A 27,939-nucleotide genomic window follows, 5' to 3' on the forward strand; every position below is an offset into this window, starting at 1 on the left:
TGTCTTCAGATAAACACCACAAGAGACGGCATTTTTCACATCTTGTGATGTGATGGTGCTGGAGACATGCAGCCTTTGTGCACACATACACTAGCTTTTTGGATGGCGAGGTAGAAAGGTTTTAACTTACAGACAAGCGATTGTTTTTTTGTTTGTTATTTGGGTTATCAGAGTGTGAAAATGCGCGGACGCGTGACAGGCCAGGCCATGGAGCTGCTGGGCAGCGGCGGCGGCTCCAGGATCAGCGTAACCAGGCTCTTTCTATCCCCGTCAGCCAAAGCCTCCGCTCCGCAGTCGACCGGCATCGACAGATTTCGATCTACATCGTCTATGTCCAGTCACTCTGAGCTGGCTCGGGAGCGGTCCAAAACCGTTACGTCTTTTTACAACCAGTCTGCCATCGACGCATCTGCCGAGAAGGTCAGTCACCATTTCCCGATGTTTTTGCACCAACTCTTGTCTCTTTAATCCCCCGATAATGGAGGTCGATATACGCTTTCGTCTCCATCCATGATTTGGATGGCCTAAGTTAATGAACCCACTTTTTGACGGTTACTCGTGATGTCATCACACTGACCGAGAGCCTCAAATAACGTTACTCTGCTTCTAGTTTTTTGAGACGTTATATAGCCTCAAATGTTTCATTTCAGTGGTAAAATGGGTAAGGTAATATTTACTACCACATATGAGATTGCTGTAGTCATCCGGTGAAATTCCATTTAGCTATTTAGCTGCTAATAATCTATCACATAGCCTACACTGTTTCCAGTAACCATAAGGAATGCCATATCCCCAAAATAATTTAACTTAATAATTTAAATAAATATTATTGCGTCAAACTTAACTGTCTGAGACATTTTTACAATTATCAGGTAGTGACAAGGTGATATTAGTGGATGTGTGAAGTCAGTCAACAATAACCAGAATGTGTTCACCTAATGGTGATTAATAACATTATTTGTTCTGCAATGTTTAAACGTTTTACTTTACCCCCGTTGCCATATTTGTCCAATAATATCCAATAACTGTGTTTTGTTTGCTGGCAAACATCTTAGGTGTCAGCAGTTAAACAGCCATGAGGTCTACACACACTCACAGGTCTCACACACCAAGGGCAGTAACGTTAGGCTTCAAAAATCCCACAACCATTTGACAAGAGCATTGTATTTGTTCTTACACTTGATTGCATGTTAAAAAGCATGCGTCTGAATGTCCATCATGGTTTAAGTCGTGCTGGTTTGCACGGTATGCTTATGTAAACCTGGCCTACTTTGAGCATCTCACTGGGACTGCGTTGGTGACTCAACAAAACCCAATGTGATTACTGTGCTTTGCCACTGCTCTTTTTGTACGAACACGTTCCTTATGTACATTTTTTCACAAGTGAATTAATTTAAAGCCAATTGAATAGTTTACTCAGAAATGGAGATTCTGTCATCGTTTACTCATCCTCATGGAGCATTAAATGCCTTAAACAACCATGTAGGAAGAGGAAGACTCATCATGGCCATATTGCAGGATGATAATGTGAAGATTCATCAGGCTCAAATTGTGAAAGAATGGTTTGGAGGGAGCAAGCCTATGAGTCCAGGCCTTAAATTCAGTCTTTGGGATGCACTGGAGGAGACTTTACAGAGTGCTGGACTCTTGTATTGTCAATATAAGATAAATGTTGTAATTTCATCCCTTCCATCAAGAGGTGCATACATTTTTGGTCAAGATTTACCTGCTTTTATTTATTTATTTTACCGTACAGATGACAACGATGTCAAAACGAGTCCCGTTCACACAGATCCGTGAAAACTGTATTATTCATACCAGGCCAGTAGTTGGCGATGCCACTTTGTAAAGAAACCCTATGCGCCTATAGACGAACATGTAATACACATGTGCATGACATCACCGGTTTCACAAACTCACATTATGCAGACAATAATGGTATAATTTTCAAAAACGTGCACTTTGAATCCCGTTTTCAAAAGCTTGCATTTTCAGGCCCTCAAAATGCCGTTGTTGTGTAAATGAGCGGCCAAAACGCTCAAAACGTTTTTAATTTTTAGTTGAAAACAGTGTCGTGTAAACTGCCCCTTAGTCATCATATCCTATAAAACTAAATGATCATTTTACAAAACGGGCTGAAAGAAATGCATCAGTTATGCATAAGAGTCTCAGCACGCAGCCACGTACATCATCAAATCAAGCACAGTTATATTTAAAGTATATGCTATTTTTAACAGCAATGTTCTTTTCACAGCCTTCTGTCAGACTGACACCAGCCACAATGCTGTATGTAGGGAAGTCTCCTGATGGACAACATATCCTGGTAATTACACACTCCTGTCCACTGTCCTACATTTATCCCAACCCACATTGGTGCTGGTCTTCTAAAAACTTTGCATCTGTATTTCATCATCATTGCATTGGAGATCACCAATCCTCTATATGTGTACTGTAGACTCCTAGATGATGCAGTGGTGTGGTACTATATAAACATCATAGGATATGCACATATTAATATACTGTAGTGTTAGTCCTGTTAATATCTTGTTAGTGTTGGAGAAAAATGCTTCAGCTTTTTTGTGTCATTTGATTCAATGCAGAGCAGTGCTAAGTATCTGCACAAAGAGCTGCCTGTCCGGATCGCACATCGCATTAAGGGCTTCCGCAGCCTGCCCTTCATTATCGGCTGCAACCCAACCATTCTCCAAGTGGTGAGTTCCCCTACACGTCTGTAGCTTTTCTCTGTTATCATTCATTCTGTTGTGACGGGTAGGGTTACCGTCTCTCTTACAAGATGGTTTGTTGGAGAAGCTCCACCCTTGATACTCTCAGAGGGCATATTAGGTGATGAGGAGCTGGGGTCGGTTAAGTTTAGCACAGTGTTAAGACAGAGAACTGAATTCGATTCAATGTCAGTGTTGATCAAAACCCCTAGTGTTCTGCAGTGACGTCTTGCTGCCTGCTTGAGTGCCTCAAACAGAGTCCAGGTATTGATTTGGGACGGATGGAAAGTGCTTTATCGATACATGCAGGGTTTTTTTTTAGTGCATTGATAAGTTGGGTGAGGTCACATTGTGAAATCCATCAGACCATGTAACTTTCCTCAGAAAAATCAACTTGCCTTACCTGTCAGCAAGATTTTTAAATAAATTACTGCTTTTATTTATGCAAGGATGCATTAAATTGATCAAAAGTGACAGTAAAGGCATTTAAAATGTTGCTAAATATTTCTGTTTCAAATAAATGGTGTTCTTTTGACAAATTTGAATGCTAAAAAGAATTAGAGGTCGACCGATTGATCGGTTTTGCCGAATAATTGGCACCGATAACCATATTACGAAGGAAAAAACACATTAACAAATAAGAAACGCGTCCGATTTCAGTTCTTTTATTATCGTCACTGTAGTACACATTTTGTTATTTTGATTAGATAATCACGTCTTCTAATTAGAAGCAAATAAAGTGAGAGTATACATATTATATACTAATTTCAATGGCCCTTTGTGTAGATATTTAAAGATGGCCGTCTTTAAGCATGACATTTTGGATTTATATATGAAATGGTAACACTTTACAATAAGAGTCCATTTGTAAAATTACCTAAGGTTAATTAAAGGATTCATTTGTTAATTTCAACATTTATTAATACATTTACATTTTAAAGTTGTATCCCTTAACATTAGTTAAGGCACTTGGAGTTGGAACTAACATGAATGATCAAGGTATAATTAATATATTAATATTTATATTTAAAAAGTACAGTACATTTTCATGGTTCAGTACTGTTTATATATATATATTAAAGTTCAGCACTATTTTATGTATTATGTTTGTTTTCATTCAGTATCTATCGGTTATCGGCCAGCGTGGGCCAACCTAGTTATCGTCATCATCGGTAAAATCCACTATCGGTCGACCTCTAAAAAGAATTATTACGGTTTCCCCAAAAATATGAAGAATATCACAGAAATAAATTACATTTTAAAGTGTATTAAAACAGTTATTGTAAATTGTAATAATCTTTCACAATAATGACTGTTTTTGATCAAATAAATGCAGCCTTGGCGAAGATTGTTTTTTTCAATAGCATTAAAAAAAAAATCGTACCCACCCCAAATGTTTTGAATGATAATGGATCTTTTAGCACTCTTTCACTAAATCATTTTATGTTGACTGGTATTTGATAACATGTTCTAAAACCATGTTATTTTTAATGAATATCTTCATGTGCTTAACTTCTGTGGTTCTGTTCTTCATGTTGACTTTAAACTGGGCTTACTGACTGAATGGTTCGACACCTGCTCTCATGTTTTGTTTATAGTACAAACTCCAAATAAAATCATGTTTTATTTGTGCATTGTATTATTCCAACATTTTGCCTACAGTGCCACTACCACTAGTGAAAAGGCTTCTGCTTCCCCTTTTTCTAATTTAATTATGATATTATTTATTACAATATTATTAGTTTTGCTTTAATGACAGCAGAACTTAAGCTGCACAAACTCTACAAGTTATTCTCCAGTCAGAATATGTTCAGGTTTAGATTACATTTCAGTGTGGACTTTTGGACACACACCACTTTATGTTATGATGTCCTGGTCTGTGAGCTGTTCCTCTCTTCAATACAAAAACATAAATAACAAAAAGGACCATCACAGTCAATCCTCATTTTCATGGTCCAGTTACAAACAAAACAAAAACACAATGGGCAAGCAATAAGCCGAAAGAGGATACATGTCCCTCCCCTTTCTCCTCCTTGTTTACTACCTTCTGCGACTCGTCGTCCTCCTCCTGTGAACTTTCACCCACATCTGCCTAAAGAGAGTCTCGTCTACAGCTTGTTTTGTTTTCTTTGAGGGAGATGACCTCACTATGGTTGAGTATCGTTTGAATTTTAATCTTATCGATTCCTAATTTCGATTCAAAGAAGGTTAAAAAAGAAACCTTTGGTATCATTCACATTTAATCAGTCTTATTGCAAAGCTTTTCATTGTAGCTGAATACCACGAACAAAAATCAACCGGCTAAAGAACACTTACACAAAGAACTTTTTTTCTACGGTTTAAAAATACAACTAGCCTAACTAATATAAATGTCAAGCATTATTAAATGCAAGTAAACACTCAATTAAAAAAAGAACAAATTGGCAACTGCACAAATAAATACAACTGAACAAAGATATGATAAAGACAAACAAAGATATGATAAAGTGTTTTACGATATTAAGGTATCAATTCCCCGGTTTTTGGTTCTAAAAGGGAACCGGTTCTCGATACCCAACCCTAGAACTCACAAGTTCAGTCCAGAGATGTTCAGAACAATTCAATCAGCAATCTTTACTGCAATTTATTAAGTATTTTCCCTGGAGAAGTATTAACTCACACTACCATTCAAAAGTTTGGGGTCAGTAATATAAAGAAGAAAGAAATCCAATCCTTTTATTCAGCAGTTGATCAAAAGAAACCGTAAAGACAAGAATGATTTCTGAACAATCATGTGACACTGAAGACCGGAGCAGTGTTATTATCATTGAGATACTGTTATAGTTCTTATTAATATTTTGAATTAGTTGAACTTGTACATCATTAAACTAAATGAAAATTAGAAATGTTGCATTGGCAACTAGCTGAAATAAATTCGGTTTAAGATTAGTTTTATTTTTATGTAATTTTACTATTTAAACCATTTAAACATTTTATAAAATTCCACAGTATTACTGGTTTTGCTGTATTATTATTTTTTTTGTTGATAAATTAACATTTTGCATAGAAACATTTGTTAGGTAAGCATAAAATACATTGTTCAAAAACATTTCAAAATCTTACCAAACCCAATCTTTTGAAAAGTAGTGGATGCCATTTTCGATTATCAAATATATTTACCTCTATAGTTTTACTAGGAAACAGGAAAAAATACTGATTAAGAAATTATTATTTTATAGTCTATAATCGCGACATACAAACCATTAAAAGTGAAAACTGGCAAAAGTCAGTTGCCTTCTCCGTAGGGGTGTAACAATATATCGTGTCACAATATATCGCAATACAAAAATGCAACAATATTTTTATTGTAGCCAAAAGTTTTTAGAGTTGTCTGTACTACATTAAACTACTAGGCTATATATAACGTTGAATATAAAGTATAATTTACAATTTTGTGGGTCCTGATAATGCCAAATGTCTTATGTTACCAGTAAAAAGTGGCCTACATTATTTAAATATATCTAATTAGTGAATGGGTGCAAACATATTCGTCTGAAATAATTCTGTATTTTCAGATTCAGAATTTTTATTTTTATTCTGGTGTCACCACTGTCCTGTGCATTGCGTTACCAGCACCAAGTCAAAGCCTATTCATTTACACCCACTATCTAAAATAAAATGTAGCCTTTTAATCAACAGTACTGTTTTTTTTTTTTTACTTTTTATCATATGTCTTGGAGTATTGCAATAATATCATATTGTGGGTTCAGTATTGTGATATGTATCAAATCGTGACATGAGGGTATTGTTACACCCCTACTTCTCCGTTAAGATCATTCGGAACCTTTAGCACGTTTGTGTTTTCCAATCACTCCTCCTATCTTCTTATTGAAATTTGTTCCTCGAATCCTTAGAAGAATGTAAGCCATGTGCTCTGGAGGCTTGGTGAGGGGCCAGGAATGGGGTTCAGGGAAGGATGAAGCACACAGGCCTCTGGGAACACCAGCTCCAGGAACCGCACCACAGCACATTTGTTACCCATATATTGTACTCATCCATTCTCTCTCTCTCTCTCCACAGCACGAGCTTTATATCAGGGCCTACCACATGCTGAGCGACTTCCCAGCTGTAAGTTCAAGTTGACCTGTACATATGAATTCATACACAGCTTAGTCAACTGTTGACCAGCTTGCATATTTCCATAATTAATTCTGTAACCTGAGAAGCCTGTGAGTTAGTGAGTTTAGTGTACTGATTCAGCCGTTGTAAAAGATTGTGTGTGTGGAGGTATCGCCTCTCACCAGTGAAACATTAGTCTTTAATGTTGACTGACTCACCGACTATGTAGAGTGCTGACTCATGAATGTCAAATGCAAGTTTGTTTATGGTCAGATTAAAAATCCCCATTTTTCACAATATCTGCTAAGTGGAAAATGAGGCAACTGAAGGGATTACTCTAGTTATTTTGGTGGCTTGTACATTGAGTCAAAATTTTGGACAACTATTCATTCTTTAAACTAAGGGGAAAAAAGTGACAATAGTAACAGAGTAATAGTAAAGTCATCCAAAATATGACATGACACAAATTAACACTACAGTTCAAAATGTTGTTGTCTTTGTAAACTGTATATTGAAGGAGCTCTCTATTCTCTGAAATTCATTATCCAAACCATCCATTTCAAAAACTGAATTACTTTTTTTTTTAAATTATAATTTTTTGTAAGGAAATTTGTTAAAGTGCTTTCAAGCATTTAAGTACAAACTTGAAATAAAAAGATTATGAGAAACAAATTCATTAAAATGTGTCCAGCCATTTTCCACTAGAGTAACTGGATCAGTTTCGATTGGTTTTGTATGAAGCCACTAGCCACATAAGCAAAATAACAGTTAAGACACATCACCACTCCTAGGGTTTATTTAGCTATAATGACTGTAAATTGTCTATAATGACTGTAAATTGTCTATTGTGGTGCATTTGAAAAAATACCATTCAATATTATTTTGCTAACCTTTCCACCAATGTTTTTATCTTCAGATTAAAGACCAGGAGACTGAGGCTCGCTATAGCAAACTTGTAAAACAGCTTCTTGATGATCACAAAGATGTTGTCACCATGTTAGCTGAAGGATTCAGGGAATGTCGTAAACACATTTTGGTAAGATTTCCAAAACCCTAGTGTTTTGTTCACCCTCAGCAGAAGAATCTTACTGGAGCATCTTTCTGCCTGGTCCATATACACAATAATATTGGTAATAATCAGTGAACCTGACCTAAATTATTTTATTTTTTTACATTGTCTGTTCAGGACGAGGCTCTGGTTCGCAATTTCTTGGACACAACGTTGACGTCTCGTCTGGGCATTCGCATGTTGGCCACACACCACATTGCCCTTCACGAGGAGAACGTGCGTCTCTTGCTTACAATTATAGCACCTCATTTTCAGTTTCTTACTCAAGTCTAGTCACCTTTGTTTATATAGCGCTAACAGGAACAGTTACAGTGATAACAGGAAAATGGTGCATTTTGGCTGTTGTTCAGCTGAAGTCAGTTCATTGTTGATTCAGTTCTGTTGTAAAGATCATCAATTAATGAATCCGTTAATTTAATCTATAAAGCAGTTCTGCAAAGTATGATGTCATCGTCCAGCTCAGTTCAGTTCTTCTATAGCAGCGTAAGTACAGTCAAATCCCGAACAAGGCCAGGAAGACTGTTCCAGAGTTTGGGTGCTAAATAAAAGCCTGCAGTTAATGTTGATATTTGAGCAACATTTTTACTCTACTACGTATTATGAATGTTTTTGATAATCAGTAATGGATCTTAAAATTGTTTGCATTAGACAAATTGAAATGTGCTGTGACCAGTATATCTATATTAGGAAACTTTCCAGTTCTCTTTAAAATCCCCATGAGCACATGGACAGGACATCGCAGCAGTAAGAGCAATGCAGTCTTCAACCGTTTGCCCAGTGACATAAGTGTCTCATACAGGCAGCCGAGTGGGCCAACAATATTTTTGCATGACCCCACATGCACAAACTAAATATACAAATGTACACTCCCACGCTCATCTGCGATCTTCAGTAGATTAAGAGTTCAGCTCAGACATTTTTGTATGAGCCGTTATGCTGCGTTCACGCCATGTCGTAATTTATGAGATGACGACACGTGACATTTTACTCGGAGCTGTTCACGTCTTTGGACTCTGAATAATGTGTTTATGGCAACACTGTCAACGGTAAAATCAATCAAGTTGAAATTACGAGTTCAACGAGGATGCGATCTCGTAATTACGGTAGTTCCAACATGACACGAACACACCTTTTAAGTTTGACTCAAAACAGCTATACATTATAAATAAATAAGTTTGAAGCCGTTATAAAATAGTACTTGGCAGAATTCTGTATTAATGATATAAGTTGTGATGATGCTTTAATTACTGTATTGATATCAGGCATAGTGTATGACATGCCATAAATTGCTAAATCGTCTAAATTGCTCCTATTATAAACAAAGCTGACTACAACAGATGTGCCCATTTGCTTCTGTCTGATTTTTTTTTTTTTTTTTTTTATCACACTAGATATTTACAGTATAAACACAACAGTATCTCTTCCTGTGTTGTAGCAGTGTTTATATATAGTCACCAAGCCCTATTATGGATGCTTACTATGTGGTCTCTTGACAATTTTCTGTTTTCTCTGCTCTATGTCAGGCTGACTTTGTTGGCATTATATGCCGCCGCCTGTCGCCTAAAAAGATCATCGAGAAGTGGGTTGACTTTGCTCGGTGAGTATGTCGTCCGTTCTTCTGTTTGCCATCCGCTTTTCATCCTGCCGTCTGTTTACATATGTGAGTGCTTAAGACTCGAGGACTATTTTAAGAGGTTATTGAAAAGCTTTTTGTTCTGTTATCAGTGCAGTCAGCTCCATTTACAGCAGCTTGTGTGTGTGTGCGTGCGCTGACAGATCTCATTTGTGATTTACCAAGATGAGTGTTAAAGGTCACTGTCAAGCTACTGTCCAACATTTGCTGTCTGGGAGCAAAACGTGTATTTACTTATTCTACATGAGTTTAATGTGTCAACAGTCCAGGAATGATTTGCAGTGCATGTAAAGACTTCTTTAACTCTTTACTACGGTTATACATTTATAGAGGCAAAATTTCAAGCTATTATTCCAAAGTAGAAAATTAGAGTAAAACAATTTACAATATTTTTTTTTTTAAAGAAAACTTGGTTTAATAAAATATTAATACATTTTTCTGGTGCATGTAGATGCAGTATGATATTGTAAAACTGGGCCAGCAGAAATAATCCTTATTGTTGACATTCAAGCCTTGACATTCAAAGTTTTCATAATAAAACTGAAACCGGAACTTGTGTTTTCATAATGTCGCTGCCCATGTCCTGAGGATGGCTGTATGAAACAACTCAAACACTTTCTCACTTATGTCTTGTGTGTTGTAAGTTGTTGGGATCATGTCCCGCATATTTTCCTCCTATAAATCTCTGTTGAGAAGAATCAGGTCACAATGCAGGCTGTGTACAGTATGTGGTCACAGGTTTCATGCTCGCGCTCTTGAGGAATGTGCAGTTGCTAAAGCTTCATGCGCCTGCACCATCACCCTTATTTTACTTCACTGCTGTTTTCCAACCAATTGCTTCATCCCAATTCACATACTATCTCTCCTAAATAGTATTTGAAATTAGAATTAGCGTGTCCCAAATCGTAATATGTTGAAATGAGTATTACAAACATACCAGAATGGTCGTCTATTTCTGGTTAGAATTGCAGATTTGTGCACACTCTGACGGCTAATATTTCCCACAACCCATTGCGCATTAGACGAGGATTCGATTAGAACTACAAACACTAATAAAAAGTGTTACAAACTACTAAAACCATGGCAGATGTGTGATGTTTAAGTAGATAGGTTTTGACTCATGATTATTAATTTGGTCATTAACTTTTAAATGGGTCATTATGCAAACACATGAGGAGAGTCTCTCTACTTGAAAGATCCACGACTGGCAGATCAACGTTCTTCTACATTTCCCTCTGTTATGGTAAAAAATGAAATGAACCTCAATGTGGAGGATTTTAACTGTGATGAGATGATGGACAGGGCAGTTTAAACGGTGATAGGATGCACGTGAATAAGCAACAGAGCTGTCTGTTAAAGACGCAATCATTTTAGTGCCTAGTATAAGTAAGTAGGCGAATTGGGATGCAGCAATTCAACTTGATCTTTCATCCTGAAAATGGTATGAGAGTCTCATGATTAACAGATGCTGCGTCAGCAAAGCTGTCCTGTTCCTCTTCACAGTGGGATGATCAAAGCGTTCCCTCAAAGACCAGACCGAGACCAGAATTTACTGGCTATAAATGAGACGCTCTCATTAATTAGTGTCAGTATTATTTCTAAAATGGCTTTAAATGAAATGGCGGGCAATCATTCAGTATATCCACAGCAGCTCTTGCATAACCTGTAGCCTGTGCTTGGTTTTCTCAGAATGCTATTTTGTTTGATTTATTAATATTTACAATATCATATGTTTTTAAAATCAACTGAATTTGTTTTTTATTGAATTTTAAAAACATTTTGATCGAAAAGCTTGAAATTGTGTTTTTTTTTAGGGAAATAATTTCTTTACAAGACTGACATTCTAATTGATATTTTAATTGTTGTTTGATTGAATGATAGTACAGAATTAATAAGTGTTAGATTGAGTCTCCAAGTCCGAAGCCGGATCCTGTCAGAAGATATCCGTTTTATCTGCTATCTAAAACCTGTCAACAGCAAGTCTTTTCTGGTGCCCTAAATCAGTGTTTGGTATCCAAAAATTGTATTAAAGGGGTCCTATTATGCTTTTTCTACTTTCTTTTTACTTTTTTCTTTTCGTTTAATGTTGCTGAAACAGCATGAAAAAGGTTTGCTAAGCTACAAAGCAAGTTATTCTCCATATCAATTTGCACTGTTTCTGAACTCTCTAAAACGCCTCCATTGTAGTCTTGAGTTTTCTTCAGGGAACGAACGGAACGGGTCACGATATTCCACATTTTAATAATTTCCGTCCAAGGCATATGCAAAATAAAAGGGGTAAGGCCTGGTTGAGTCGCGTTAGTAATGTTGAAACTCGCTGTTGCATTTAGGGCCATGACATTTCTGAAAAACACTCTAAGTGGTTGACCAACCAATCACAACACACTGCTCCAGCCGACCAATCAGAGCACAATGCGTTTTTTCACAGAGACAGGAACTAAAAGCGTTACTGACAGACTGGGAAGAGAGGTGCTGCAATAATGTGAAAAATAATGTAGTTTTTTATTTTGAACATTCAGGCAAAGTCAAGACTTTTAAAAAAGGGCATAATTGGTCCCCTTTAACAGTCAACCTCTTAGGCTAATAGAAGACTGAGAAAGATGATCTGTCCAAACTTGACTGGTAGTGTAAATGTCTCAATGCCTCTGTTCCCTGCAGACGGCTCTGTGAGCATCAGTATGGGAATTCTCCACGTGTTCGCATCAACGGCCATGTGGCGGCCCGCTTTCCCTTCATTCCACTGCCTCTGGACTACATCCTGCCTGAGCTGCTGAAGAACGCCATGAGGTAACATTCCTGTCACATATAGGTCAACGACGACACATGACACACCTCCTGTTCTACTATGCTGTCTTAACTATCTAATCCTGGTGTGACCGTCAGATTTGCTGTTGATGCAGTTGTACTATTTGGACTGTAGCAAGTGTTGTTGTCTTAGCAGCCACTCATATAGACAACATTATTACTATAATGCAGGGAATTCTGTTGCTGCATTAACTATGACCCAAATATATGTGTGAGCAGTCTTGCCTGTCTTTCAGTGCATGAAGGAGTTATTGTATTGTGACCTTGTGTGAACACAATAGCCTTCGGTGAAACGCCAGGAAAAACAAGTCATTTTTACATTTCAGGGATGTTGTGCAGGAAGCCTGGAATTTGAAACTTTTCCTGGTTGTACTGGATTGTTGGGCGTTTTCGGTTTAATCTGTCGCAGTTAGGGCAAGCATGGCTCATTGAGACCCAACTGTCCGACACACTGAAGTTATGAAATGCTCATTTAAATGAAAAAAGAGAAATCTAAGGTACTGAAGTGACACAAGTGTTTATCATACGAGGCTTATAATGTCTTCAAATGTAAAAAAAAAAAAAAAAGTTATTTCACAATATAGTGCCAGATATTATAGTCAGATAAAACTAGCAAACAGCAATAAGGAATGCAAACAAAATAATGTGTGTATATATTAGGGCTGTCAGTTAAACGCGTTATTAACGGCGTCAAATTTTTTTTCCGCGAGATTAACGGTCTTTTTGGCCTAGCAAACTTAGTAGTTCTTTTCACATGCTTTTGCAACAGGACGCGACATGCGCGGCGCTGCGCTATGAAACCCATTCATTTCAATGGCTTGCGCGGCGCGAGGACGTTTTGTTGCTTCGTTGACCAAAGCGCAAGCTGATCTAACAACAGGCACACACTTGTTTGGGCTTGCGAGCTGGCCAAATAGTTGGCTAACGTTACGTTTTGAGTGGATGACGAGCGCGAGACGCCGAAATGGATGCCTATAAGATTCTGAATGGAAAGTTTACTTTTAAAAAGTTGCCAAATGGTTCCATTGACAAGACCAAAGTGATCTGTGTGTTTTGTCGTTGTGAACCGAGCTATCATCATCACAGTCCAGTCTGAAATACCACTTGATGATGGCCAAGCACACACACACACATACACAGCTGATGCGAATCCTCCGCCCCCCTCGTCAATATCAGTACCTCGTCAGCAGTGTTGGGAACGTTACTTTAAAAAAGTAATTAGTTATAGTTACTCACTACTTGTTCCAAAAAGTAACTGAGTTAGTAACTGAATTACTCTATAATAAAAGTAACTCGTTACCAGGGAAAGTAACTATTTGCGTTACTGTTAAAAAATAAGTTGCTATATGTCAAAGAATTTGGATTTTTTTTTAGCAGTTTTCACAAGTCAGTTGAAATGAGTAGAACAGACAGGTGTTTGTACGTAACTTTCGATATTTATTGCACGTCGACAGACAGCAAGAGGTTTATCCTGCACCTCAAGTATTATCTTTGTAAGAAAAGTAAACAGTTACACCATATAAAGTGCATTTAACTCTAGCGAATTAAATCAAACTCTCTCAACCTGAGACAACTGGTCAAGTTAACAACCTGTACTTCCAAGTGTTTTGTTCACAACAAAAGTAAACTTTTAAACTACAAATTCTTAATTAAATAAATCAAACTCCCAATGTCAAGACAACTGGTCTGGTAGACATTCTGTACTTCAAGGATTTTCTTCAAAAGTAAACAGTTAAATAATATAAAGTGTGTTTGCAGTAACTGTAGCAAATTAAATAAATCAAACAAACTCTAACAACCTGAGATAAATAGTCTGGAAGACATAGGCTGCTGTATTTCTTTATCTTCATTAAAAAAGTAAACAGTTTAACAAGATGGAGTGCTTTTAAAGATTGAACTTTAGCTCCTAGATATAGCTGTATCTATATATCTAGATCAAGCGGGGACACTTTGTGTGCATTTTATTTTGTGATTTCACCGGAATGAATAGTCTCCGCAACGGCGATAGATTGAAGCGCGCGTCCGAGTGAAGACTGCGCGCGCCGCGAGCCACAAGAGAACAACTGTATCCATGACACTGATCGCAGCAGCACGAGCGCTCAGCTGGATCTCAAAAACAACAGATTTAAGCGCTAGATCTCTTATTTAATAGCGAACTAAATAAATGCTCTGCTAGTTAACTGGATATGTTTTATTTATTTGTATTAGGTATCCGTTCTATGACATTAGTATATTTTTTACTAACCGTATATTTACGTATATTGCGTCGTTGTACCCAGCACTTCTGAAAGTGCACTTCCGAATGCGTCTCTGTGCCCCACACATTTCAAACCAAACTGACGCCCATGAATAAACGCATAGTAACGCACCGCATTTAAAGGAGCTGTATGTAAGATTGTGGCCAAAACTGGTACTGCAATCACTTTCAAATTACTGTAGAGTGGTGTATCCCCTCCCCCTCCCCGCTGACTCGAGGTTGCCAGATCGGCTGCAGGATCCAGCAGGAACGTGACGAGCTGCAGCTGTGGTAACTAGAGCAGAGCTGGCAACCCGGATGCCGCAACACTACTGACTTCGTGATTGGTAGATAGGTGGAGGGTGGAGCATCAGACCAAAACACAACATGACAACATCAACATCAGTTGAGGGCTGCAACTGCACTTTTTAAATGACAATATCCTGGCCGGACTACTGTTGTCAGTGATATAAGTATTTGAAATGTACATGATTTCTTAATGTCTCGTGACATATCAGGGCCATTTTATGATTAATTGAAATAAATTTCTTACATACAGCTCCTTTAACGTCCAGTAACGTTAACGGCGTTGTAACGACGGAAAAAGTAATTAATTAGATTACCCCGTTACTGAAAAAATAACGTCGTTACCTGCTCCAAACACTGCTCGTCAGTATTTCTTTCACCCTTTTATTGATGGACAGTGTTACATTGTGTGAGAGATTTATTATTTGCTCCAAGTGAGAATGTTAGTGTGAAATTGAACACAGTATATGCCAATGTTGTTTTCAATAAAAAACATTTGCACAAAGCAAGCCGATCCACTTTTCCATGTTGATAAGAGCAGTAAAATGAGAAAAAAATAATGTGACAAAGAAATCAAGAGACATTTAGAATAGATAAAAATGTGCGATTAATAGCGAGTTAACTATGACATTAATGCGATTAATCGCGCTTAAAGCTCCAGTCGGCAAGTCTGGCAGATTGAGTGGATTTAGGAAAATTTTGAATGTTTACAACTCTCATGCCCCTCCCCCACTATCAAAGGATACCCTCCCACCCAGTTCATGCTCGTCAGTGCGTGTGCACCAGATTTTCAGTGAACGCCAGGGCTCTCAAGTGTCAAGCATTGAGCGTGACAGTCACTCATTTCGGTCTTTTGTCACGCTCTCCCGCCACACATTGTATTTCTCACGCTGAAAAACTATTTGTAATATATTTAATATGCCGCAGCGCCCAAAACTCTGGCCGCGCCGCTCTCACTGTGGAACCGACATGAATCAAGCGCGTTTCCTCTGTTGTTGTTCGTCGAGCTACACAATAGCCAATCAGAAAATAGCACTATTGTATCTAGGTAAGATTTAACGCAACAACCAATGACAAAAATGTATCCAACCCCCCGTCGGCTGGGTCTGGGTGTCACTCTTACCTGTCTTCAAAACTTGAGAGCCCTGGAACGCTCCCGTCTCATCAGCATTCCTCAACACCATGGAGTATTTGGAGGTATGCTGTCCTGGCTAATCTACCGATAGATTGCAATTGCTAACGTCATTTATACTCTAAATGAGCTTACTTGATTTTCCGCCATCACTCTTCGTTACTGCGCGAACTTCCGCGAACTTCAGGCGTGTGCATGCCATGTGATTGTAACGTGCGCGAGGGGTGGCGTGTGCCCGATCTGTGATTTGACAGTGTGATCTCACACCCCCCTGCGCTGATTGGACCCGATGAACCGGGAGCTGTGGATTTTTGCAAAACAATTAACAAGCTCCAGGTGGAGTTAGAAGCTCGGGTTTTTTTCTAAAACCACTTTATTTATGTTGTTCTGTCAGATTATAGTGTCGATTTCACTGAATATGATCAAAAAAATGTTGCCGACGGCAGCTTTAAATATTTTAATTGTTTGACAGCACTAGTATATATATAATAATATAAAATCTGTTAAGATGACATTTAAGGATTATAATGTTAAGGTTGCTTAATTGGTTGTGTATAATACATTTGTCTTTCTTTATTTCATCATGATTTATGGTGTCAAACTCATTTTGTAGTGACATGGCTGGTAATTATTGATATACAGTAGTGGCCAAAATTGATGTCTGGAGGGGATATTTGTTTTTTATGACCCAGGAAGTTTGATTAAACCGTCAAAATATGAGGCAAATGTTTTATTTATTTAGATGTTTTAAATATGAAGGAAGAACAAAACACTAAACTTGGTTAAGGGATTTATCTCACAATTATTTGGCAAAAAAAAGCAAGCTACAGGTTTCATTTTAGTGTGCAAAAAAAAAACCTCACAGGAAACAGCATACATTAACCACAACATAATCAGTTAGTAATATTTTTTTGGTTATCTTGTTTTTGCCGTTAATGTCGTTTATTTATTTGTATTACAGCTTGGCCAAAAATTACATCATTTGGCATGTTTTATTGCGTTATCACAAAGCAATATGCTTACAAAATCTTTTAATATTTTTAATAAATATTTGAATAAAGGGTGAAGATGTAAATTTTCCTAGACTGGACATCACTTTTGGCCACTACTGTGTATATATATAAATCTTTAAAATTAAGGATTGTACTAGGATAATTCTAAAAAAAAAAAATTATGAAGAATGTTAAGGTTATTTGAAAAGTTTTGCATAATACATTAATATATGCACTGCAAAAAAGATTTTTTTTGTTTTCAGTCCAAATATCTAAAAATTCTTAAATCAAGATGCATTTACTAGATGAACAAGACAAAATAATAAAAGCATTTTTTTGCAGTGTGGTGTTAAACTCTATTCTACTTGATTGGTAATTATTGATTTAGTCGGTTATTTTGCTAATACTATCCTTTCAGACCTTCTAAACTTGTATTATTTGAGCTTGCTTAGACAAGAATCATTGCTCATTTTTTCACCTGCTGAATAATGAATAACTGGTGAAAGTATAGTATAGATACCATTACCATGTAACTGTGCCCTTGCAACCACCCAGGATACCCTAATAACCATATAGCAACGCTCTAAAATCCAACCACAGCACCCTATCTTTGTGGCATTGAGGTCTGCATGTGCGACAACACCTTGAAAGCTGAATTTCTGGTTATGGGACCTATCCTAGTACACACACAGACATGCACACACGCACCCTCTCTGTGGATATTTTGCAGTCTTAGCAATGTTCGTATAAGGTCACCCGTCTGTTGTTACTGCTGCTGCTAACACTGGCTGCCGGCCAAGTTCAGCCCAAGTTCAATGTTACGATACAGGTTTTCTATGATAATCCAAAAAATCTTCAATTAAAGCCTCTCAAAATAATGCAGTCTGCTGAAACCAAGTTGTATATTTTACCATATATATCTCCATACCTGCATGACAATCAATGCGGAGCGGTCTGGAGGTCTATGTTATACTTTATTTTTTATTTTTATAATTTGACAAATGAGGTAGAAACCTTAAAACCGAAACTGCCTCACGTTACCTCACAGATGTCAAAAACAACCACATGTCGTCGTTTACGGCGAAAAATAAGTCTGACTCGTTCCTCCACTTTTAAAATGAAAAACAAAATGTTTGCATTTAACTCTTACAAAAGTAGTCTAGTATAGAGAAAACATTGCATTGGCCTCCAGATTTAAACCTAACGAGACTATTGTAAAAAAAAATATAAAAAAAATTAATTAATCTTGACTGTGCATTGTGCAAGCATGTGTGTAAAGCCACTACAACTCTTGACTTTCACACAATAGGATCAAGTGTGGAATGGACTGTTTGAATGGAATAATGACAAATTAATTGCCTAGTTCTGGGAATTTTACTGTATTTTACTTTTCTTTCTTTTTTTGTACAGAAGAATTCATTATTATTCTTTAACAATAAATATCAGTAACTGCTTTTATGCCTTCTCCAAATGACCTCCATTACAGTGCAGTACTGTAAATTTGATTTGTGCTTCTTTTTACAAATTGAGAGACATGTTTCTGATCTTTTTCTCATGGTTCTTTACATTTGGATCAGACTCCTCTTCAGACAGTCATTAGAGAACGGCATGTTCCTGGCAGAAGGGCAAGTCACAGTTGGTTTACAACAGTACAGTTCCCACTACTGAGAGCGTCCCGAGACACAGACTGTGATGCTCATCACATCCCATTCCTCATTCATTTGATTTCTGGGCTTCACTTTATTTAAAATGGGTAGGGACAGTGGCACCTGAACTTTTGGTTGGTGAAAATATGCGATTGGTTGAAATCGCAAAAATGTTAATAATTGGGTTATATTCAATTCAATCATGACAACTCTCTAAATAGATTTAGCATGTTATTGAATATGGCAATGTTAATGTATTTGGACTTGTTGGACTTGATCTGTTACGCTGCTGCGCTTGATTATTGCTGGTGATGCGGAGCATGTATGGACTTGCTACTGCTAACAGATACACAGACATGCTGCTGTGAGCATGTGAGATATGCTGCTGCTGCTGCTGCATGAATAGACATATATACGGTAAATCACATAGCAGATCTAGGCAGGTGGAGGTGGGGGATTTCAGGACTAGGGTTGGGTACCGAAACCTGATGCCAATGTAACCGGTATGTAACTGGACCGAATAAAAATGCAGATTTCGGTACCTCATTTTTCTGTGCCACTTCAATGCCTGAGCTGTCAATTAAAAAATATTTGCCCTCTGGTTCTCCGAAACAAGCATAACAAGCCGACGTAACAAGCATCATCACCGCACGTAATCGCTAGTTAACCCTTTGACTGGTACGATCGTTCTTGGTGTGATTGGAACGTTCGAATCGCGTGATCATCACCTGCTAAACTCAAATCTGCACGTCAGATGCGCTCAACACTGTCATATATCACAACTATTCAGTGTTTTCAACCACATAAGGTTTATTTTAGGTTTCAGACATTTTAAATGCACATAAGTACTATCAAAACAATACATTTATAGTTTGTAAAATACACACTGATGTCTATGGAAGCGGCAACAACAATCCTTTCAATTATAAATTGATGACGTGTTTAGGTACATGCATTGTGTAGGTAACTATAGGTAAATTGACTCTATTCCTCTCACACTTCACCGGCCACTTTCACGCGTTTCGGGAGAAGTGGATGAATTGATGAAGTAAATCTGACAGATACAATTCTCACAGCTATAAACATGACGGCGTTCTTCTTCCACGATGGGTTTTGCGTCACGGCATTTAAGGTGATGTTTTCTTAAATAATGGTCACCTTGTGCAGGACATGCGGTGTCGGACGGAGAGGTGCCGTATTTTGCCAGAGAAGGCAAATGTGGTCTTATTTCTGCAAAACAATTGCTGAAATTAAAAGCTGGTTTGTAGCATACCAAGAATAGTCTACTTTGCTGTTATTAGTACTGTAACTGTTATTTAAAGTTAAATTATTATACTTGGGTTAGGTGGTTTAAGTTTTATTGTGATTTTATGTAAATGTGTTGTTTTGTATTTACTTAAATAGATATAAGTATACTTTAAAAATTTTAATATATTGTTCAATTTTAAGAATTTTTGATTTTATTTTTTTTCAATAAAAAAGCTGTTGTTTAATGTCAATTACCATCGTTTTTTTAAAGTATCGGTTTAGGCACCGGTAACGTAAAAAGCCCAAACAATACTCAACCCTATTCAGGACTAGCCTACAGCAAACAATGAACCAGACTATTTAAATGTTGAGCAAGCAATCTCAGATACTGTTCTGGTCTGTAGTAGATTATTACTATAGATGATTATGAATAAACAACTAATTCAATAGCACATTGAGTGGCTTTAAATCCAAGTTGTCATTACTCAGTGATTTGAGGATGCAATCATTCTTCTTGACCAATGAAAATGTCTGTCCGTCAATCAATATTTCAGTAGATGTACATCAGCAGCAGTTTCACAGTCAACTATTGTGGGGTTAAAAGAGAGCTTTCATAGTTAATTGACTTGTTCTTCTCGTGTTATAATCTGATGTTTAAATGAGATTACTCATGAAAGGTTTCTTTTTGATCCTCAGGGCCACCATGGAGAGTCACTTGGACACCCCTTACAATGTGCCTGATGTGGGGGTCACAATTGCCAACAATGACACTGACTTTGTCATAAGGTGAGTCTGTAAACCGATTCTAATCCCATTGAACCACGTCACACAATCTGTATACATTATACATTCATGTATGAGGTTACATAAACATGAGTTTTGAATAACAAAAAAACATGTTCCAAACTGACCATTCACACTAAAACATACAATCAAATTTCAAAAGAACACAGATTTATCAAATAAAAAAAGGTTTTCGTGCTGTTTGGAGTTCAAAAGGAAAGCGATCTGAGCCAGGTGTGCCGAAACTATCTTGATTGTTGGCTGTCTGAACGAAGCCTATTAACGCTTTTTCCTGGAAATGCTAAATAATTTGTTGAGACATTAGCATCCATAGTGAAGCATTTAGTTATCAAATATTTGCACAGAGACCTTATCATGTGGAGTGCTGCCTTTATAACCATGTCCATTATCCCGCTGTGCACACTCTGCAGTGCACTTAAAACCTCTGTCGACACTGAGTAAATTTACCCATGGACAATGTTTATTTTACCATAAACTCGTTGTCTTATTGAAAGCATGAACCTCAATGCTATGCACTGACTTGTGTTTCAGTGGCATTTAATGGACGTCTGAAATGAGGAAGCAAAGTCCTCTGTTTTTGGTCCAATGTAAATCCTTGCGCCATTTGATGTGTACACACAGTTTAGAAAGTTAAAGGCTTATGAAACATGATCATTTACCTTATGCCGGGTTCAGACTACATGATGTCAGCTCGATTTTTGGCACGATCCAAAAGGGGTCATTGAGGAGAGAACAAGACACTTAACTTGGTTAAGGGATTTATTTGACAAAAAAATTTGAACAAACGGAAAAAAACTAAAAGCTCACAGTAAAAAGCATACATAGACCACAACATAATCCGTTATTATTATTTAGTTGGTTCTCTGTTTTTGCATGTGTTCATAATTTCTTTGTTTGAAAGCCTTGCCAAAAATTGTGTGTGCACAATTGGGCATGTTTCATTGCGTTATCACAAATAAAATACTTGAGTCCAAGCACAACTACGCAATATGGTTACAAATCTTCAACAAATTGTTAATAATTTTTGAATAAAGGCTGATGTCAGTTTTCATAGCCCGGGTATCTACTGTATACACACACCCCAAACTTCTGAATGGTAGTATAGGTAATAATCTTAGTCTCATCAAGTGTAACTTTTTTTTTTTTTAACTTTGCTTCAAAAATATGAAAAATATAGTTAGAGCCGATAGCCCTGTGGGCAGCGCTCTGACATGAATCGGTCAACTCCCGACTTGATAACCAATCCTGATTCTGTCCCCCTCTCTCTCTCTCTTTCACTTCGCTTCCTGGTAGTTCTCTCTACTTCCTATCTCAAAGGCAAAAATGGCAAAAAAGTAAATATTAAAATAAATAAATATGTATTTACTATTACAGTGAAAACCTATTTTGTCCAGCTTATTTATTACTATTAAATTGGCTATTATAATAATAATAATAATTCACCTTCATTTTGGATCAGTACATACAAATCCTTGGTAAAAACCAAACAAGTATAAGTGCAAATTTTCACCTTTCATTTAACCACAATAAAGGAAACCACTCAAACAGCTCGCTCACAGATCATTTCAAGCTTATTTTGATTCAGAAAGCTGTGATGTTCGAGTTGTTAACTCTATTAGTCCATTCACCTCCACTAGTTTGACTCCTGATGGCTGATTTTCAGACTGGTTATAAAATATTTTTTCATACAAATTGTTTGAGGAACCATTTTTGCAAATGATGTATATGCATTGCACAAGCAAATGAAAGTGGAAACAAAGCAAAGTGAATTCAAACTGTTTTTGTAGGATCTCCGACCGTGGGGGTGGCATTTCTCACAGCATTCTGGATAAGGTGATGGATTACCACTTCAGCACAGCTGAACAGAGCACACAGGATCCTCGCATGAGCAACCTTTTCGACAGCATAACCAACAGCGGCCCCCAGTCCGGACCCATGCATGGGTAAGAGCAGACGGATCTAAATCTGTACCAAAACAAGCTGCTTTGAAATGTTGGTGCTTTGTTTGATTTTATGTAAATTATTGATGTGCTGTTTGGGATCGTGTTTCTCTTTTGCATCTGCAAAATGCTTTTCACCTCTTCGCATGTAAATATTTACATCGTGTCCACATGCGGCAGCTGACTTTGCAAGATTCTTTGCATTCTTGCAAGACCAGAGTAATAGCTAAAGTGGTCTGCACATGATCCAGATTCAGCCAGTTCTCTCTGGATCTGTAAGTCTTTGGAGTATAGTGTCACACTGCCCTCTGAAGAACAGATGCCAACTGTTAGGTGTGGGCGATATGACCAAAATCTTATTACATGATATGAGATTTTATTTCACGATAATGTACACTCACCGGCCACTTTATTAGGTACCCCATGCTAGTAACGGGTTGGACCCCCTTTTGCCTTCAGAACTGCCTCAATTCTTCGTGGCATAGATTCAACAAGGTGCTGGAAGCATTCCTCAGGGAGTTTGGTCCATATTGACATGATGGCATCACACAGTTGCCGCAGATTTGTCGGCTGCACATCCATGATGCGAATCTCCCGTTCCACCACATCCCAAAGATGCTCTATTGGGTTGAGATCTGGTGACTGTGGAGGCCATTTTAGTACAGTGAACTCATTGTCATGTTCAAGAAACCAATTTGAAATGATTAGAGCTTTGTGACATGGTGGAAGTAGCCATCAGAGGATGGGTACATGGTGGCCATAAAGGGATGGACATGGTCAGAAAGAATGCTCAGGTAGGCCGTGGCATTTAAACGATGCCCAATTGGCACTAAGGGGCCTAAAGTGTGCCAGGAAAACATCCCCCACACCATTACACCACCACCACCAGCCTGCACAGTGGTAACAAGGCATGATGGTTCCATGTTCTCATTCTGTTTACGCCAAATTCTGACTCTACCATCTGAATGTCTCAACAGAAATCGAGACTCATCAGACCAGGCAACATTTTTCCAGTCTTCAACTGTTCAATTTTGGTGAGCTCTTGCAAATTGTAGCCTCTTTTTCCTATTTGTAGTGGAGATGAGTGGTACCCGGTGGAGTCTTCTGCTGTTGTAGCCCATCCGCCTCAAGGTTGTGCGTGTTGTGGCTTCACAAATGCTTTGCTGCATACCTCGGTTGTAACGAGTGGTTATTTCAGTCACTGTTGCCCTTCTATCAGCTCGAACCAGTCTGGCCATTCTCCTCTGACCTCTGGCATCAACAAGGCATTTCCGCCCACAGAACTGCTGCTCACTGGATGTTTTTTCTTTTTCGGACCATTCTCTGTAAACCCTAGAGATGGTTGTGCGTGAAAATCCCAGTAGATTAGCAGTTTCTGAAATACTCAGACCAGCCCTTCTGGCACCAACAATCATGCCACGTTCAAAGTCACTCAAATCACCTTTCTTCCCCATACTGATGCTCGGTTTGAACTGCAGGAGATTGTCTTGACCATGTCTACATGCCTAAATGCACTGAGTTGCCGCCATGTGATTGGCTGCTTAGAAATTAAGTGTTAACGAGCAGTTGGACAGGTGTACCTAATAAAGTGGCCAGTGAGTGTATATCACAATATAGTAGGGGTGTGGGAAAATTTTTATTCATATATGAATCGTGATTCAATCTTCTACCAATATGCATCGATTCACAAATTTCAAACGTCGATTTTCTAAAGTGTCACACTTGGTTAACTTCGCAGTAATAGTTAAAGGGTTAGTTCAGCCAAAAATTCTGTCAGTAATTACCGGTACTCACCCTCATGTTGACCCGTAAGACTTTCGCTCATCTTCGGAACACAAATGAAGATATTTTTGATTAAATCTGAGAGCTGGATCACTCCTACATAGACTGCTTGGTAATTTTTCATCTGCCGGGCCAGAAAAGTTCAAGCTGCAGTCTGTAGCTTTTTTTGGGGTAAAAATGATTCAAAATACATATTTGAGAAAATACATAACCAGCCAGTGTTCAAAACTATCTGCTTGCCTTAGCGCGATTCTAAACGGTATGCTTGTAATAATGTTTTTAACTCCAGTGGTACTGGTGGATTTCCGCGGGAGATTCGAGCATGTGTTTGTGTCATTACGTCACATCTGTACACATAAAGAAGGAGTCTCGGTTATTAGGCTATACTGCGTGTGAGGATGCTGGAGGGGGAGATTTATAGCCTTTTCTCACAGCACTTGATATAATTAAACGTATCAATTTGATGGCGGATCCAGAAAGATTCAAACGACGATCATCATCAGTGACAACAGATTCACCCGCTGTAAATGCAAAAGACTTCGTTCGGACTTCGGAGTGGCTACAGAAAAAAAGAGACTGCAACCGGACCCATGCGAAAACAAGCATATTGGAAGGGCATTACATGTAGTCACGCAATGCTGACGTTGTTAACATTAACAATTTGAGAACAAAGTATAATTTGCACGGTTTTGCGTGATAAGCGATTGTTAGATTTAATCAGCGCGATTTACTGCAATGTCAGAACCAGAACAAAAGTGGATGTTACATACTTGTTCAGATGACATTTTCCGGTGAAAATTATTATGTTGTTGTTGGTCATACTTCCAAAAAGAATAATCTGTGATTCTGAATGACAGTATCGACACAACGGCGCGGTGACTGACAGCTGCACACTCTCCTCAAACACTGTGTTCATCCGCGCTGTGCCGTGTCGAGGGTGTCGAACTACAACTCACGTAAAGTTGATAATTCCACGAATGACTGCAATTGCAGATTTTGAACAGAGATGGCGACAAAGAGGAAAAACTGCGCACTGCAGCTTTAATAAAGACATCGTTAAAATAGTCCAAGTGACTGCAGTGGCTAAACCTTAAGTTTATCAAGCGATGAGAATACTTTTTGTGCGCAAAAATAACTTCAACCATTAATTTTCTTCTGGGTGGGCCTCTGACGTGAGTTCACGAGAGCGCCACGACGCATGCGAAACTGAGAAGATTGGAATCTCATAATTACAGTAATTTCGACATGGTTTGGACACATCTGGTTTTCGCCCAACTGTTCACACCAATTCATAACTGACTGTGTTTATACTTCACACAATGGACATTTTGATATAATTGTGTGTGTATTTGTCCATTTAAGCGCAATAAGCCGTGAACGAGAACTGATTTCGGGATCCCATGCTGTCTAAGAGAGACAACTATCTGTGCTCGCCCTTCGGGTGTGTCAGTCAGCACATCTTGTTGAGAACGACTTCTTGCGACTCATGCACATCCACTTTTTACCTGTTACGTTATATTTCCATATTGTGTATAAACGATATAGCAAAGTTTGTAATAATAGGTGCTTTATATCAATGTTATGACTTATATCCTCATCCTGCCCAGCCCAACTGGTAGTCTTGTCTAATTCAAAGAGTTTCTTTTCTTGTTTAGAGTTGTTTATTCAGTAATTAAGCTAAGTTTAAGGTTTATTTGAGGTAACTGAAGAACATCTCAATAATGCCGCTTGTTTTCTCCTCCAGGTTTGGCTTTGGCCTGCCCACATCCCGAGCGTATGCCGAATACTTAGGAGGTTCTCTGGCCATCCAGTCGATGCAGGGCATCGGCACAGACGTCTACCTGCGCCTCCGGCACATTGATGGCAAAGGAGAAAGCTTCAGAGTTTGATGTCATGGTCTATTCCTAGAGTTTGTGGTCAGTCACCATGTTGAAGATATTAAGGGTCGAAGTTGAACCAAAACCAGGACGTTCAACGGTTAGCCTTTCGCTCGTATTACCCGTCCTCATTCACTGCATCACATTTTGGATCACGTTTTCAGCATATTATTGGTGTCATGCTCAGGATTCACATTGCGTTTTGTTTGTCGTTGTGATTAAAAAAAAAAAAAAAAACTTTCAGCCTTAAGATTGCTAAGCGATTTCATGATTAAAATCCAGCATGTTACTGTCCAACGTGAGACGAGTCCTTACGTTTCAGACTCTAGCAGAAGATGCTCTCCAGACAGCCATATGCTGGTTTCCTTCAGAAACATGAGGGAACTCTTTAAAGATGCAGTGTTCACTCCAGCGGTGAATGCAGAAGCTCAGAAAGGCTGTTAGTAATCTTCTATGAACTCTGACTAGAGGTCAACTGCCTTATGACGAAGACTCAAAAATGTTGTTAGTCTTTCTTCACACCAGTCTGATGTTGAGTTTTGATATTTCACATTGACCACATGAGCTTAAGAGTTTGTTGTAGATTTCATGCTTGAAATGGTTTGCAAAAAAAGTCTCTTGGGGTTAGCGTAGCGCAAAATATATTGGTTTTTGTTTTTGTCTTGTCCTTTTCTCCAGCAAAACAGTGTTTATAGAGATGTTCATATTTGAATGGATGTTTTTATACTACCTAGTTGCACATGTGGTCTCTCGATGGGTTTTGTTAAGTTCATGTTCTAAAAGGATGCCAACATGTTTGAGACTGAGATTTGTTTACCAGAATGGATTCGAAATTGTCCCCAAATTGAAATGCTAATCTAACGGCTCAGTTCACATAGTAAAAGTAATCTGTAACATATTTTGTCTTGTAATGTTGTGCCTGTGGTTTCTTTTCTGTCCTTTTGAAATGACTTGCAAGAAAAGGAGCCTGTGTGTATTCTGCTCATCTGTTCTCAAGTGCTTCAGATTTGTTGCCCATGTTTGCCCCCTACTGGTGGAATCTGAAAAGTATTAACTTTGACGTTAAAAACATGGACATACTGATAATGATTTAGTGTAATGAATAATGTACAGTAGGTTTTGGGTGATTAAGAATGAAAATAACATGCACATATTAACATATTCCTTTGTTTATATAAAAGGCCAAATTGTGGCATGATGCACCCATAATGATGTCTAGGATGGGATCATTTTATTGATTTTTTTCTTTTCCTTTTGATGTTGAGTTTGCGTTACATAGATGCCAAATACGCATAGTTTTTGGGCATTATAAAATTATGGATGAGAACATTTGTGTCTTTTTCCTTTTCTCAGTTCTTTGTTGGTTTTTAATATATATATATATATATATATATATATGAGATCTTAGAGATATACATATTCACACTGATGAAAAAGTATTGTGAATTTTAACAAGTGAACTTCATTCACCAAAAAAAGAAAAAATAGTAGTTACAACAAAAAAAAAAGTATGTTTGGCTTCAGCGACACTTTAATATAAGGTGATGTAGTTCTACGTTACTACATGTACTTTCGATATTAATGATTGTAAATTATGCATAATTACAAGTAACTAACTCTAAACCAAACCTAACCGTATGTAACTACT

At 37.9% G+C, this 27,939-nt stretch overlaps 1 protein-coding gene across 1 annotated transcript; it reads left to right on the forward strand.

The window, feature by feature from the left end:
* Positions 1-27,619, forward strand: bckdk (branched chain ketoacid dehydrogenase kinase). The gene is made up of 11 exons (XM_056247302.1): positions 1-420; positions 2,255-2,323; positions 2,601-2,711; positions 6,783-6,830; positions 7,738-7,857; positions 8,008-8,106; positions 9,414-9,487; positions 12,182-12,310; positions 20,585-20,674; positions 22,480-22,635; positions 26,159-27,619. Exons 1-11 carry the CDS (start codon positions 181-183, stop codon positions 26,301-26,303), a joined length of 1,281 nt encoding a protein of 426 aa, XP_056103277.1. The 5' UTR covers positions 1-180; the 3' UTR covers positions 26,304-27,619.
* Positions 27,620-27,939: the final 320 nt, after the last annotated feature.

The sequence above is a fragment of the Rhinichthys klamathensis genome, unplaced genomic scaffold (genome assembly GCF_029890125.1).
Source record: "Rhinichthys klamathensis goyatoka isolate OS25496 unplaced genomic scaffold, OSU_Roscu_1.1 h1tg000046l_1, whole genome shotgun sequence".
Classification (NCBI taxonomy): Eukaryota; Metazoa; Chordata; class Actinopteri; order Cypriniformes; family Leuciscidae; genus Rhinichthys; species Rhinichthys klamathensis.

What these genes read in the sequence shown, in the direction of transcription:
- bckdk (XM_056247302.1), top strand. Translation starts at nt 181, where the DNA reads ATGCGCGGACGCGTGACAGGCCAGGCCATGGAGCTGCTGGGCAGCGGC. An exon ending in CTGATGGACAACATATCCTG is followed by an intron (nt 2,324 to 2,600) that starts GTAATTACACAC and finishes GATTCAATGCAG; the next exon opens with AGCAGTGCTAAGTATCTGCA. An exon ending in GACACTGACTTTGTCATAAG is followed by an intron (nt 20,675 to 22,479) that starts GTGAGTCTGTAA and finishes CTGTTTTTGTAG; the next exon opens with GATCTCCGACCGTGGGGGTG.